The sequence below is a fragment of the Gavia stellata genome, chromosome 28, assembly GCF_030936135.1.
Source record: "Gavia stellata isolate bGavSte3 chromosome 28, bGavSte3.hap2, whole genome shotgun sequence".
In the NCBI taxonomy this organism is placed as follows: Eukaryota; Metazoa; Chordata; class Aves; order Gaviiformes; family Gaviidae; genus Gavia; species Gavia stellata.
The window spans coordinates 9,470,750-9,486,251 of NC_082621.1; the positions used below are offsets into that span (position 1 = coordinate 9,470,750).

The following is a 15,502-nucleotide window of genomic DNA, read 5'->3' on the forward strand; positions in this document are numbered from 1 at the left end:
TTGAAACAAATTTGGGGTAATGTTTTTCTCTCTGTTGATATCAGTGAAATGGTTTAGGAATTCAGATTTATATAAAAATTGAAGATTTCTATCTAAGACTTCTTTAAATTCGCTGATCTCTCAGCAGTTATGTACCTGACCTTAGATACACTACACTCAGACCTTCACTCCACAGGTAATATTGTGTAGTTTTCTTTTCAGCTATCCGTAACCTCTACATCAGAGGAAGAATTCATCTCTCATAGGTTTAGCCTTCTGAAATTGCTGTATAGAGCTTAAAATGCTAGGTACAGTACTGAAGTAGACAATGTGAAAAAAAATCTGAAAATGTATGATTTTGTTTCTTGGAGAGATAACAATTTGCTTCCTACCTTTTGTCATTTTGAAGTCTTCCTAGATGAACCATACAGAAAAAGTTGGTAGAAGCACCTGCACCACAGTGATTGTGTTCATTCTCCTGGGCCTCTTCAGACATCCTGAGCTGCAGATCTTGTTTTTCTTTATGTTTCTACTGATTTATACTATTACTATCATAAGGAACAGCCTTATCATCATTGTCATCATTTTATAGACCCAAGTACTTTTTTCTCAGGGTCCACTCCTTCATGGCTATGTACTACTTCAGTCATTGTACGCAAGATGTTAGTGAATTTTCTGTCACAGGACAAGAGCATTTCTTACACAGGCTGTGCTGCCCAGCTGTACTTCCTGATTTTTCTAGCAGCTCCTGAGTCCTATCTATTTGTTGCCATGGCCTACAACCATTATTACATGGCCATTTGCAAACCCCTGAGATATACAATTATAAAGAACAGAAGGGTTTCTTTTTCCCTAGTCCTGCTGTCTTTCCTCTCTGGTAATGCTGTGTAAGTGGTGCAAAGTACTTAGGTGTTCACATTGCCATTTTGTGGGCCTAAAAAGAGTAACTATTTCTTCTGTGATATCTCACCAGTGTGCATACTTCTGTGCACTGAAACATCTCTGTATGAAATTCAGGCCATGACAATAAAAGTACTGGTCATTTCCACCCCATTTTCTCTCATCCTTCTATCCTACATCTTCATCACCTCCAGGATTTTGACAATGTCTTCTGCAAAGGGAACATACAAGATCTTTTGCACCAGTTCTTCCCATCTACTAGTAGTGATGCTGTACTACGGGAGTGGCAGCCTGATTTACCTAACACCCAAGTTCAGCTATCCACAGGACGCTAAAAAATTGCTGGCTTTAATGTGCACAACCATAAGTCCCATGTTGAATCCCATTATTTATAGCTTGAGAAATAAGGATGTGAAAAGAATTTTAAGAACAATGATGACGAAAGTGAGGAAAGGTAAATTTCTTATTGAAAACACCGAGAGTGAGTTTCATGGGATAAATTCAGATATCAAATGTAGATATATACAATGTTTCTGTAGAGTCTGTGTATTCATTCTGTTCAGCAAAGAAAAAACTCCCAGATGTTCCAAGGAAAATATCATATGTCCTGTTTCAGGAGTGTCTTACGGTGATATAAATCACATCCTAGAAGTTCCTATTACCTGCATTTAGTACAAAAAGAATCTAAAAGAAAATTTATCTTACCTGACTTTATTATTGTCATTCAGCTCCAGACACAGACATCTAAAAGAAAATATCTACGTGTTAGGTAGCTGTCTGTGCTGGTTTTGGCTGGGGTAGAGTTAATTTTCTTCATAGTAGCTAGTATGGGGCCATGTTTTGGATTTGTGCTGGAAACAATGTTGATACACAGGAATGTTTCAGTTACTGCTGAGCAGGGCTTACACAGAGTCAAGGCCTTTTCTGCTTCTCACACCAACCCACCAGCGAGTAGGAAGGGGTTGCACAAGAAGTTGGGAGGGAACACAGACGGCACAGCTGACCCCAAGTGACCAAAGGGATATTCCATACCATATGATATCATGCTCTGTATATAAACTACAGGAAAGCTTGCCAGGGGACCGCTGCTTGGGCTGGGCATCGGTCGGAGGGTGGTGAGCAATTGTTTTCATTTGCCTCACTTGCCTATCTTGTTTGTTGCTGTTGTTATTTTCCTTTTCATAATGATTTTTATAATTATCATTACTATTATTATACTTTATTTCATTTCACTTATTAAACTGTTTTTATCTCAATGCACGAGCTTTCTCACTTTTACTTTTCCGATTCTCTCCCCATCCCACTGGGGCCGGGGGGGCAGTGAGCTAGCGGCTGTGTGGTGCTTAGTTGCCAGCTGGGTTTAAGCCATGACAGTCCTTTTTGGTGCCCAACATGGGGCTTGAAGGATTTGACGTTATGACACATTGAACAGAACTTATTAGAAGGGATTTCTATCTCTTAAAAGTTACAGGTCACAATATTGATTGATCTGTTCTTGACATTCGTATATTTAATCTGCTCCATGCTCTTTATTTTGCTGTACCTGTTAAAGATTGCTGTTGGCTTTTTCAGTTTGCTGTGCTCTGTAGTGATTAGTGATGCTTTGCCTGGGAGAACCGTTTTTAAAACACTGAACTTGAGCTTAATCTGGTATCTGGTCTCTGTACTGAAGCCATTACTGTACTTCGGGTACCATCTCATGGAGACATTTAACAATTATACTTCTTCCTCTGAGAGGTTTTTTGCAGAGAAAATACAGAACGGCACCCTTGCTACCTTCTTCTGTGATGTTGCCTCCCTCGTGACAATGACTTCTCAGTATCTTGAACATCCTTGGGTAGTTAAAATACTTCTATTGGTATTTCTTAGAAATATTGCTTCAGTTTTCTCTAAGGTCAACAAGCAATTTAGGAATATGACTCAGGCTCCATGCGAGTATGGCCATGGGTGGCACGGCATGTGGGAGAATATGGGCAGGTATCTAGAGAACTTCTCACCTCCAATGGTCTGGAACTTCACTCCCGAACAACTACAGGATCCTGATGAAGTGGTAGAATGTTTGAAAAAAAAATGCCGTGGCTACTCCAAAGAGTCACATCTTACTGCACTGTACTGGGCCCTGGCCAGTGTCTCCCAAACACTGCTCGACACTACGCAGTACCCCAAGGGAGAAGAGAGGGGAAACAAACCAACAGACACTGTGGCTAAACCAGGCACTGTATCAGTCGCCCCTATAACTAAAAAGAAACAGTGGAAGCCTGAAGTCAGCTCGTTTAGTAAGGGATGAAGAAGCTTCTCCTAAGAGGGAGCAGGAGAAAGAATCAGAAGAGGCAGCCTGTTCTGCGGCAGAGCAGCCACAAGAACAGGAGGAGGAAGAGACTGAGATAATCAATGAGACAGAAACCACCCGCTCCCTATCCCTAAGTGAGCTGCGAGATACGCGAAAAGATTTTAGCTGTCAACCAGGTGAGCTAATTCTCAGAGAAAACGAAGATAATCTTGCTCCCTCCAAAGGGACAATCAGGTTTACTGGACTGTGTGGATTCGATGGCCTGGCACATCTGCCCCACGGGAGTATAAAGCTCTAGTGGACACCGGTGCACAGTGTACTCTAATTCCATCAGATTACAAGGGGGCAGAATCCATCTGTATTTCTGGAGTGACAGGGGGATCCCAAGAACTGTCTGTGTTGGAGGCTGAAGAAAGCCTAACTGGGAATGAGTGGCAAAAGCACCCTGGTGTGACTGGTCCAGAGGCTCCATGCATCCTTGGCATAGACTATCTCAGGAGAGGGAACTTCAAAGACCCAAAAGGGTACCGGTGGGCTTTTTGTATAGCTGCTTTGAGTAAGGAGGAAATTAAACAGCTGTCTAGTGGTCTCTCAGAGGATCCTTCTGTGGTGGGGCTGCTGCAAGTTAAGGAACAGCAGGGGCCAGTTGCTACCATGACAGTGCACCGGCGACAATATTGCACCAATCGAGACTCCCTGGTTCCCACCCATAAATTGATCCGTCAACTGGAAAGTCAAGGAGTGATCAGTAAGACTCATTCACCCTTTAATAGTCCCATATGGCCCCTGCAAAAATCTAACGGAGAGTGGCGGTTAACAGTGGACTATCAAGGCCTGAACAAAGTCACACCGCTGCTGAGTGCTGCTGTACCAGACATGCTAGAACTTCAATATGAACTGGAGTCAAAGGCTGCCAAATGGTATGCAACAATAGATATCGCCAGTGCGTTTTTCTCGATCCCTCTGGCAGCGGAGTGCAGGCCACAGTTTGCTTTCACATGGAGGGGTATCCAGTACACCTGGAATCGACTGCCCCAGGGGTGGAAACATAATCCTACCATTTGTCATGGATTGATACAGAGTGCACTGGAACAAGGTGAAGCTCCCAAACTCCTGCAGTATATTGATGACATCATTTGTGTGGGGCAACACAGCAGAGGAAGTGTTTGAGAAGGGGAGAAGAATAATCCAGATTCTCCTGAAGGCATTGGGAACTAATCAATGGCTCTTATCTGATATATTACCTCAACGGGAAAGAATTAATGAAAATGACTACCAGCTAATTGTGAACACACTAGGTGCAGCCCAAATGAATGTCTCTCTCACTCTTAGATGTATTCAGGCTCAGTTGTGGGTACAAACTACTGTAGCAATGATTGTAAGAGAAGGTGAAGAGGTTTAATCACAGCTGGCAACTAAGCACCACACAGCCACTCGCTCACTCCCCCCCGCAGTGGGATGGGGGAGACAATCAGAAGAGTAAAAGTGAGAAAACTCGTGGGTTGAGATAAAGACAATTTAATAGGTAAAGCAAAAACCGCACAGGCAAGCAAAGCAAAACAAGGAATTCATTCACCACTTCCCATCGTCAGGCAGGTGTTCAGCCATCTCCAGGAAAGCAGGTGTCCATCATGCGTAACGGTTCCTTGGGAAGTCAAACGCCATCACTCCGAATGTCTCCCCTCAAGCTTTATATGCTGAGCATGATGTCATATGATACGGAATATCCCTTTGGTCAGCTGGGGTCAGCTGTCCCGGCTGTGTCCCTTCCCAACTTCTTGTGCACCCCCAGCCTACTCGCTGGTGGGGTGGTGTGAGAAGCAGGAAAGGCCTTGACTCTGTGTAAGCCCTGCTCAGCAGTAACTAAAACATTCCTGCTTTATCAACATTGTTTCCAGCCCAAATCCAAAACACAGCCCCATATTAGCTACTGCGAAGAAAATTAACTCTACCCCAGCCAAAACCAGCACAGCACCTTACCCACAGAAATTCGAAAGGTAATCTGGGATAATGCACCTAAATTTGAAAGGGCATTCCAAATCTGGTGGTGTCTAGTCAATTTCAGTTATGACCCCACCGACAGTAAAGCCACAGTTTTTGTTTTGACAATATGCAATGCTTCTGTACCCACCATATGCCCAAACATTGCGCTGTGATTAAATCACCATGGAACTGTACTCTATCCATTAGAACATAAATTATGGTCCCAGCAAAATGGGAACAAATGGCAAACAATTGATGTTGATGCATGTGTTGTAAGGGAACAACAAGGATTTATTTGTGAAAGTAATACCATTAAGGCCCAAGACATTTATCTTGACACTGAACAGAATGTTTTTCATTTTGAAATACATCCTGATGAAACCTGTGAAACTGTACTTGTCTATGTTGGAAATGGATGTGTTTGCATGTGAACACTTTGTGATTCTATACTTGCAGATGACACCACTGTGAGAACATATAAGCACTCGTATATATGTATTTGTAATTTTAACAAAATTATAGGACATAATTTTAACTATTCAGCTCCTGTCACAACCCACCAGTTGCTACAATATAACTAGACATTATATCAACATTTATTGTCTACCCCCATTGGAATGAATCTCATATTGGTGAGAAAACTCTTTCTACATGATGACCTATGTCAATTGCTAAAATGACTTTGGAACAAAGAACTCTGACTTCCATCCATCATGATGCAGAGGAGATACGCTATGTCCTAGAAAGAGTGAATAAAGATGGAGAACATCACTGGTGGGAAACGCTTTTTTGGTGGTTACCAAAAGCAACTGGAATTTTGAATTTGATTTTGCATCCAATTGTAGTTTTGTCAGTCTTAACCTTATTATGTTTATTGCATATAACAACTCTGTATATGAAAGTTTGGCAAAAAATGAAACAAATTGCATCAATCCAGCATGTAAAATGTATACAGTCAACTGATTTGGTACGTCAAATGTTATGTAACTAACATTAATTGTGACACCTAAACTACACAGCTTATCAACTAATTGAACTCTCACCACTGATCTGCAATATGCCACATATTTATGACATAGAGTCAGGAGGTAACCGCACCAGCATTCTATGAGTCGATGAACTGGATTGACTGTAGTCACAGCATGGACTGTGACAGGTGCACTTGACCCCTTGACCAGACTGGCACTGGTTTGGTGCAGGCTGTGGAAGAGAGATAGGCTTGAGCCATAGCAGGCCATGAGCTCCTCTAGTTTCAATCTCTTCTCTGAAAATCCACAAAAGAGCAGAGTGAGACAGTGAGCATCAATGCCTGTGAACCTGGAACACCGGTCATGTTATTAACACATAACTAGCGGGTGGCTTTTCCAAGACTCATTTTCAAGGAAGAAAGAAAATTGTGAGTACAAGGAGTCTCATGCATACCTTTTCCATCGTACGTAATTTGACTAGGAGCAGAACATTTTATCCTATAAATACAGCAGCCTAAGTGAGCCTTCTTTGAGCTCTCCCTGCTAGACAGCATAGCAGCATGATGGTGATCTCCCCTTGAGCTGGGACACCTCTCAAGGTTGCTCCTCGAGGCAGAGAGACCTCTTATGTGGAATAATTGCTGGAGGTAATTTAGGAATTAAATTTATATTAAAGGTACAGCATTGAAGAAATCTTCAGGGTGGAGTGTGGCGAATATGCAAGGAATCCATCCCACAGAAGTTCCCTAGGCACCCTTAGATGTTGGCAACACCAGGGGAGCTTGGTGCGCTGACTCTAAGAGAAACTACACGGAGGGTGGAGCGGAGTGAAGACACCGCGGCCAGGCTCTGTGATAAGACGGGAACTGGAAGGTACTATGGAAATGACAAGCTGCATATTTACTACCCTGAGCTGCATATTTACCACCCTGAGCCAACAATCTGTCTTTTTTTGACAAAATACTATCCTTTGGGTGAACTTTGCTCATTATAATCTCATTATAATACCAAAAAACACACCTCCATCCCAAAGCTACCCACCTCCAAGGTGTGACCACCCCTCACTGAGCTTGCGCTCTGAATGGCTTAAGAGAGGAAGGATGCCAGGGAAGATACCATCGCAGACCACCTCTGACACCTGGGATCAGTTGACAGGCTGAGCCTCTCTTCCCCCCCATAGGGACGCCTTTGGGTAAGATTCGAACACTTGGTTATACCGAGTGCTTCCCCAGGAAACTTAGAAATCTCTATAGAGTTGCTTTATAACTTAACGCGTTTGTAGCCAGGCTATATTACTCATATTCTTGGTATTTGCACATGCTTTGCAAGCAGTAATTTTATCACCGGCAATCCAAAAGAGCTTGTGTATCTGTTGCTTCAATAAACTGCACTATTCACTAATCTAGCCGTGAGAGTTCTCATTGAACGCCGCCACCAAATCCCTTAAGTGTGGCTGTGTTAGTTCATGGAACGCGACTAGACTGAAAGTGTGCAGTGTTACGAGTGTATCCGTAATCGTGAGAGTTCAATACATTGAACGCAACCAGACTTGTAACATCCTGATGGTGTTACGAGTGTATCCGTAATCGTGAGAGTTCAATACATTGAACGCGACCGAACTTGTAACATCCTGGCGGTGTTACAAGTGTATCCGTAATCATGAGAGTTCAATACATTGAACGCGACCGGACTTGTAACACAGAAAAATTGGGCATCACTCAGAATCTAAGCCTAGCCGCCCCCCAGCCCCTCTGATATCTGAGGACAAGCTGGAATGCAAGGGGGTTTATTTTCTGCCAAATTGCCTTGCCCTTTAAGGCGACACTCTTACCAACAGTAGATCTTTTGTAAGCAACCAATATCGCGCAAAACCCTGTAGTATGGTAATTTTGATTTTGCCTTGGTAACTTTGATTGCATGCTGAATTGATGCTAATGGAACATTACATAAACTTTGCATACATAATCCTTTAGATATAAACCATTGTCCAATTCTGAGACTAAGATTGGACTTAGGTGCACCTAAGCTCTATCAGGAGTTTAGAAAGAAAGCGGGTCCGCTTTGAAACTCATGGCTCAACGTGAGGGTCTTCCTCACCCTTCACATCACCGGTCTGTCTGTGAATCATTGTGACTCGAGTGTAACTCAATTCTCCTTTGCATGCTTCCTCCATACGTTACAGAGTGAACCTTGCCAATGATCTTTCTGAAGTCGCACTTTTACAACATCGTATTAAAACAACTTCTTCTCATAGCCTTCATGGTGATTCTTTAAGCAATCTAAAGCACCCACTCATGATACATATATATTTCCTTAAAATCATTTTCCAGTGTCAAAAGAGACACACCTCCAGTAGTAATAATAGTAGCTTACATTGCTAACTCAGATACAGACACTTTCATCTGGATGCTTGAAATCAGATGTTTTGATATCCTTTATAGAAATCTCAATGATGGTTGATGTGGTAAAGCCCACATTTTTCCTTGACTTCAGGGTGGATTTCAACAAACTAAGTGATTTTCTCAGTTGCAATAAACGCTGCACAGGAGTCTTTTGTACAGGACCCTTTTGCTTCTAGAATGGGTTCTCAACGCCCCCTTTATTGACCAGCATACAGGCTCTGGAAGGGATGGAGTTAATTTTCGTTATCACAGCCCTTATAGAATCACAGAATCATTTAAGTTGGAAAAGACCTTTAAGGTCATCAAGTCCAACTGGAGACCTAACACTGCTAAGTCCACCACTAAATTATGTCCTTAAGTGCCTCATCCACACGTCTTTTAAAGACCTCCAGGGATGGCCACTCAACCACCTTCCTGGGCAGCCTATTCCAATGTCTGAGAACCCTTTCAGTGAAGAAGTTTCTCCTAATATCCAATCTAAACCTCCCCTGGTGCAACTTGCGGCCATTTCCTCTTGTCCTATCACTTGTCACTTGGGAGAAGAGACCAGCACCTACCTCTCTGCAACCCCCTTTCAGGTAGTTGTAGAGAGCAATAAGGTCTCCCCTCAGCCTCCTCTTCTCCAGGCTAAACAACCCCAGCTCCCTCAACCACTCCTCATAAGACTTGTGTTCCAGACCCCTCACCAGCTTTGTTGCCCTTCTCTGGACGCGCTCCAGCACTTCAATGTCCTTCTGGTAGTGAGGGGCCCAAAACTTAACACAGTATTTGAGGTGCAGCCTCACCAGCGCCGAGTACAGGGGCACGATCACCTCCCTACTCCTGCTGGCCACACTATTTCTGATACAGGCCAGGGTGCTGTTGGCCTTCTTGGCCACCTGGGCACACTGCTGGTTCACATTCAGCCGGCTGTCAATCAACACCCCCAGGTCCTTTTCTGCTGGGCAGCTTTCCAGATTCTCCTGAAGGCTGGTTTTGCTATAAAACAAAGAAAGGTCAAAGGGCCTGCACAGAAAGTTCAGTTTTTAGGAATAAAATGGCAGGATGGGCGTCATCATAGCCCAATGGATGTGATCAATAAAATAACAGCCATGTCTCCACCAACTAACAAAAAGGAAACACAAGCTTTCTTAGGTGTTGCGGCTTTCTGGAGAATGCGTATTCCAGGTTATAGTCTGATCATAAGCCCTCTCTATCGAGTGACCTTGAAGAGGAACGACTTTGAATGGGGCCCTGAGCAGCAGCAAGCCTTTGAACAAATTAAACGGGAGATAGTTCGTGCAGTAGTGCTTGGGCCAGTCCGGAGAGGACAAGATGTGAAAAACGTGCTTTACACCTCAGCCAAGGATAATGGCCCCACCTGGAGCCTCTGGCAGAAAGCACCTGGAGAGACTTGAGGTCGACCTCTAGGGTTTTGGAGCCGGGGATACAGGGGACCTGAAGCCCGTTACACTCCAACTGAAAAAGATATATTAGCAGCATATGAAGGAACTTGAGCTGCTTCAGAAGTAGTTGGTACTGAAGCACAGCTCCTTTTGGCCCCTCGATTGCCTGTGCTGGGCTGGATGTTCAAAGGGAAGGTCCCCTCTACACATCACGCAACTGATGCTACATGGAGTAAGTGGGTCGCACTGATAACGCAACAGGCTCGCATGGAAAACCCCCACCGCCCGGGAATCCTGGAAGTGATCATGGACTGGCCGGAGGGCTGAAACTTCAGAGTGTCGCCAGAGGAGGTGACTCGTGCTGAAGAGGCCCCTCTGTATAACAAATCAGAGAATGAGAAGCCATATGCCATCTTTACAGATGGATCCTGTTGTATTGTGGGAAAACATCGAAGGTGGAAAGCTGCTGTGTGGAGTCCTACGCGACAAGTTGCAGAAACTGCTGAAGGACAAGGTGACTTGAGTCAGTTTGCAGAGGTGAAAGCCATTCAGCTGGCTTTAGATATTGCTGAATGAGAAAAATGGCCAGTCCATTATCTCTATACTGAGTCATGGATGTGGCAAATGCTCTGTGGGGGTGGCTACAGCAATGGAAGCAGAGCAACTGGCAGCGCAGAGTTAAGCCCATCTGGGCTGCTGAATTATGGCAAGATATTGCTCCTCGGGTAGAGAACCTGGTTGTAAAAGTATGTCACATAGATGCTCACATATCCAAGGGTCGTGCCACTGAAGAACATCGAAACAACGGGCGGGTGGACCAGGCTGCTAGAATCGAAGTGGCTCAGGTGGATCTGCATTGGGAACATAAGGGTGAGCTATTTATAGCTCGATGGGCCCATGACACATCAGGACATTTAGGAAGGGATGCAACATACAAATGGGCTCGCGATCGAGGGGCAGACTTGACTGTTGATGCCATTGCACAGGTTATCCATGAATGTCAAACACGTGCCATAATCAAACAAGCTAAGTGGCTAAAGCCTTTTTGGTATAGAGGACAATGGCTGATATATCAATACGGGGAAGCCTGGCAGGTTGATTCTATCACACTACCGCGAACCTGCCACGGGAAGCAGCATGTGCTTACAATGGTGGAAGCAACTACTGGATGGCTGGAAACATACCCCGTGACCCATGCCACTGCCTGGAACGCTATCTTGGGCCTTGAAAAGCAAATTTTATGGCGACACGGCACCCCTGAAAGAATTGAATATGACAATGGGACTCATTTCCGAAACAATCTTATTAACACCTGGGCCAAGGAGCATGGCATTGACTGGGTGTATCACATCCCCTACCATGCACCAGCCTCTGGGAAAATTGAACAATACAATGCACTGTTAAAAACTACACTGAAAGCAATGGGTGCTGGGACATTCAAGCATTGGGATACACATTTAGCAGAAGCCACTAGGCTACTTAATACTAGAGGCTCTGCCAGTCAACCTGGCCCTGCCCAATCAAAACCCCTGCGCACTGTGGAAGGAGATAAGATTCCCCGTATTACATATAAAGAACTTGCTGGGAAAAACAGTCTGGGTTATTCCTTCCTCAGCAAAAGGTAAACCTGTTCGGGGGGTTGTTATTGCTCAAGGACCTGGGTGCACTTGGTGGGTAATGCAGAAGAATGGGGGAGTCCAGTGCATACCTCAAGGTGTTTTAATTGTGGGTGAAACTAATCCATGATTTGAGTTACATGTTACAGGAACTACTATAGCAGGAACCACCTGAACCAATGGAGGACAAGCCTTACAAGAAACAGTGCAAGTGCAGCAGTGATCCCACCTGAGCTGGCTGTGGTGCCCAATAACTCCATGCAATACAACATCTCTTCTGTCCTGAGTGACAGCTATAACAGATGGAGACAAAAGTCATGGACTAAATGAACTCAATGGACATTTTTTCGACATTTGTGGATATTCATGGGCATTTTACAGACATTTCACAGGAGTGATCCATAGACTAAGGGAATGGTATATGTGTATTCTATCAAAATACGGCAAGGGGGGTGGTGGTTAATGAGAATGTATTGGATAGTGTGAGACCTGAGCATGACGTAAATGGTATGGAATAAGGGGTGGAGAATGTGCTGGTTTTGGCTGGGATGGAGTTAATTTTCTTCATAATAGCTAGTATGGGGCTGTGTTTTGGATTTGTGCTGAAACATTGTTGATAAAGCAGGGTGGTTTTAGTTACTGCTGGGCAGTGCTTACACAGAGTCAAAGCCTTTTCTGCTTCTCACACCATCCCAGGCTGGGTGTACACCAGACGCTGGGAGGGGACACAGCCAGGACAGCTGACCTCAACTGACCAAAGGGATATTCCATACCATATGATGTCATGCTCAGTATATAAACTAGGCGGAAAGCTTGCCGGGGGACTGCTGCTTGGGCTGGGCATCAGTCGGAGGGTGGTGAGCAATTCTTTTCATTTGCACCACTTGTCTTTCTTTTTTGTTGTTGTTATTTTCCTTTTTATTATGATTATTGTCGTTATTATAATTATTATCATTATTTTATTTTATTTCATTTCATTTCATTTCACTCATTAAGCTGTTCTTATCTCAACTCATGAGCTTTCTCACTTTTACTTTTCTGATTCTCTCCGCCATCCCACTGGATACTTTTCCTATTCTTTTCTCCATCCCACCTGGGAGGAGTGAGTGAGCGGCTGTGTGGTGCTTAGTTGCCAGCTGGGCTTAAACCATGACAGGTCATTAATGAAAATCTTTAATACTAGTACTCTCAGGAAATGTTCTGTATATGCTTGCTCTTGATAGATTTCTAATAGGAGATTAAATATTTATGAAGGGTTACTAATTTTAGGGATCTAATTCAGATACCTCAGCATAAGTATCTAATGACAGTGGTCACAATGTCCATATGTCCAAAGGTATCCAAAATAACTGCAAAGAGCTGGATGCATAATAGGACCAACAGAATCCCATACTTCTAAAATTCAGTTTGAGATAAGGAATGATACCCTAGGTATCTCAAATTCAGCTGTCCAGCTATGTGTAGGTATCTGCTTCACTCCTCTTAAATTTTGCTTAGTTGCTCTTGGTAACTTCTCCTATTGTATGGATTTCCAGCTTTACACTATATATAGAATGTATAGTTTCAATCTTTACTAGTAGGTTAATCTATACAATCGTTCCATACTTTCTTGTAAGAAAAGTGTTATAAACACACTAAGGGTAAAATAGGTATGACTTCTACCACTTCTCCAATATACCTGAGTAGTTACAATATGACAAATATTCATATTGTTGTTATGGTCTTCCAGAGTAATAGCTTATCACATGGATAAAATCTGATGGAATTGAACCTAAATCTTTCACGAATTAGAGGCATTATGTGGAAATTAATTTCCTGATGTAGCATAAGACTATAAGCTATAATATTTACTCAGGACAAAGGACTATCTTACACAGTTCCCTGTCCTTGAAAGTGGTCAAAATTTTTTCCTAGGGAAATGCATGCTATAGGACAATCCTGTAACGATACAAACATAGTGATAGACTGTCTTTAATATTTTTAGGTGCTTAACTCTCTCTTCTGACTAATGAGTGAAAACAGATGACAAATCTATTTTCATTCAGCTCATTGTTAGATGACTAATATCAAGTGAGAAGAATTCTTATGGAATAGATGCTAAACCGGGGGGAAAAAAGTGCTCAACTATTTCTCCGGAAAGCAACTCCATCTAAGTAAGCAACTTTCTCACTCAGTTAAACTTTGCTCAACCCATAGTTTCTGTCAGACTACAGTTACAAAGCCTCTGCAACAAGATGAATGATTAGTAGTAGCTCCCTTGGTCTCACAAGGCAGAAAACACATCACTCCAGAGAGTTCAATAGAATAGTCTTCTAATAAAAGACAAGAGGAGGATGAACAGAACATAGGAAAGCTACATCACCTCCTTTCCCAGCAATTCTTTCTCGTAGGATTTGCTTGTTCCTATTTGGATATCTGGGCTTCGGATGATGACAGCTCAGGTAGTTATTTCAATTGCTTTTATAGTCAGTATGAAGAAAAAAAAAGTTCATAGGTATGGTTCCGATAGGGCAGAAATTCACTCTCTACAAATGCCTTTTTCTCTTCTTTGATAATGTAATCACATTAGCCAACTAGCTCAGCTGCTGTTATTGACATGGTAGCTCCTTAACATTAGAAGAACAAAAACCATCTCTTAGATGACTGTTCAGTCATAAATGAGTTCTCAATTTCATGCTAATCTCAAAAGTTTTAGCAAATAAAATAATTTAGTTTTAATTTTAGTGACTTTAAATCAACATCTTATTTTAATTTCAGCTGAAGTATCAGTAGATACTGTCAGTATGAGTTAATAAAAAGTTTCTCTTTTCAACTTCCCTCAAGTTATTCCTTGAGCATCACATGAAAGTTGGGGGGATACAACATTCTTCAAGGTCAGAGTGTGTGAAAGACAGTCTCAGTTAAGGCAAAAACTCTCTGGGGACAGAAGAAACAAAGTCACAACCTATTATCCTATCTTTTGTAAAATGCTAATTATTTCCTGTTGCATAATGTTTTTAGTTTCTTTCACATGCCACAGAGATAGTAAGAATATATTTAGGTTCTAGAATTAAGGCTGAGTGAGGAATAGGAAAGGAGATGAGCAAAAAGGAGAGAGGTGTGTGTTGACATCCTCCTTAGCAGACTACCAGCAACATGGCGAAGCCTTTTTTCCTGATGGTAAACTGCACATTTTTGTGTACAATTTTTGGCTTAAAGATGAACTGACAGGAAAGATAGAATAGAATAGTGACACATCTTGGATAAGGAGTCAGCTAGAGAGAGCTTTCAATATTATAGGGTTATAACTTTGGAAACATTTACAGATTTTTTTTCTAAACAGATGAATTAACAGAAGAAGACAGAAAGGAGGTATTGCATGGTTCAAATTCAGGTATCTAGCACGAGTTAATTACTCTATTTATCCATCAATATATCTGTTGATACATTTAATCAGCCTATCTGCATTTCTATTATAACCTGTTCTAGATAAGCATGTAGGACGTAGATGAACTCCACTGTTAATTTTGGAGTATATATATGCTTGCACATTTGTTATCTCATTATGCCATGTTTTTGTACTAATAAACTCATTCAACACTTTCCAATATGCATTTGTAGAGAGACAAGAAGGAAGATAAGCAAATACTTAATGACATCTTAAGAAAAAGGAGAAACTATTGTTTCCTTGGTGAGTACACAACTTCTAAACAAAATAACTCAGTGAACGTACATTTTGCAAGAACTATAAGTTAGTGTGGATTTCTGGGGGCAGGACAAGACAGTGCAGAATCATGCTTATACATAAATAAAAAAAAACCAAAAGTGAGCAGGCTTTGGCATTGTATATGTAGCCAAATTCCTTTCCATTTAACTCTGTAGTACTTTTAAAGTACACACAGCATATTTCCATAGCTCTTTTTTGTTTTACAATACTTAAACCACAGGTGTTATCTTTTTACCAGACTACTTTTCTTTGTGCATAACATCCTACATATTT

The 15,502-nt window shown here is 42.3% G+C and overlaps 1 protein-coding gene across 1 annotated transcript; it reads left to right on the forward strand.

Moving 5' to 3' along the window:
* Positions 1-397: 397 nt before the first annotated feature.
* LOC104264925 (olfactory receptor 10A7) lies at positions 398-1,627 on the forward strand. Its single transcript, XM_059830248.1, is given in 4 exon segments — positions 398-564; positions 566-607; positions 609-1,333; positions 1,608-1,627. Coding segments are annotated over 4 exon segments (954 nt in total).
* The last annotated feature ends 13,875 nt before the right edge of the window (positions 1,628-15,502 follow it).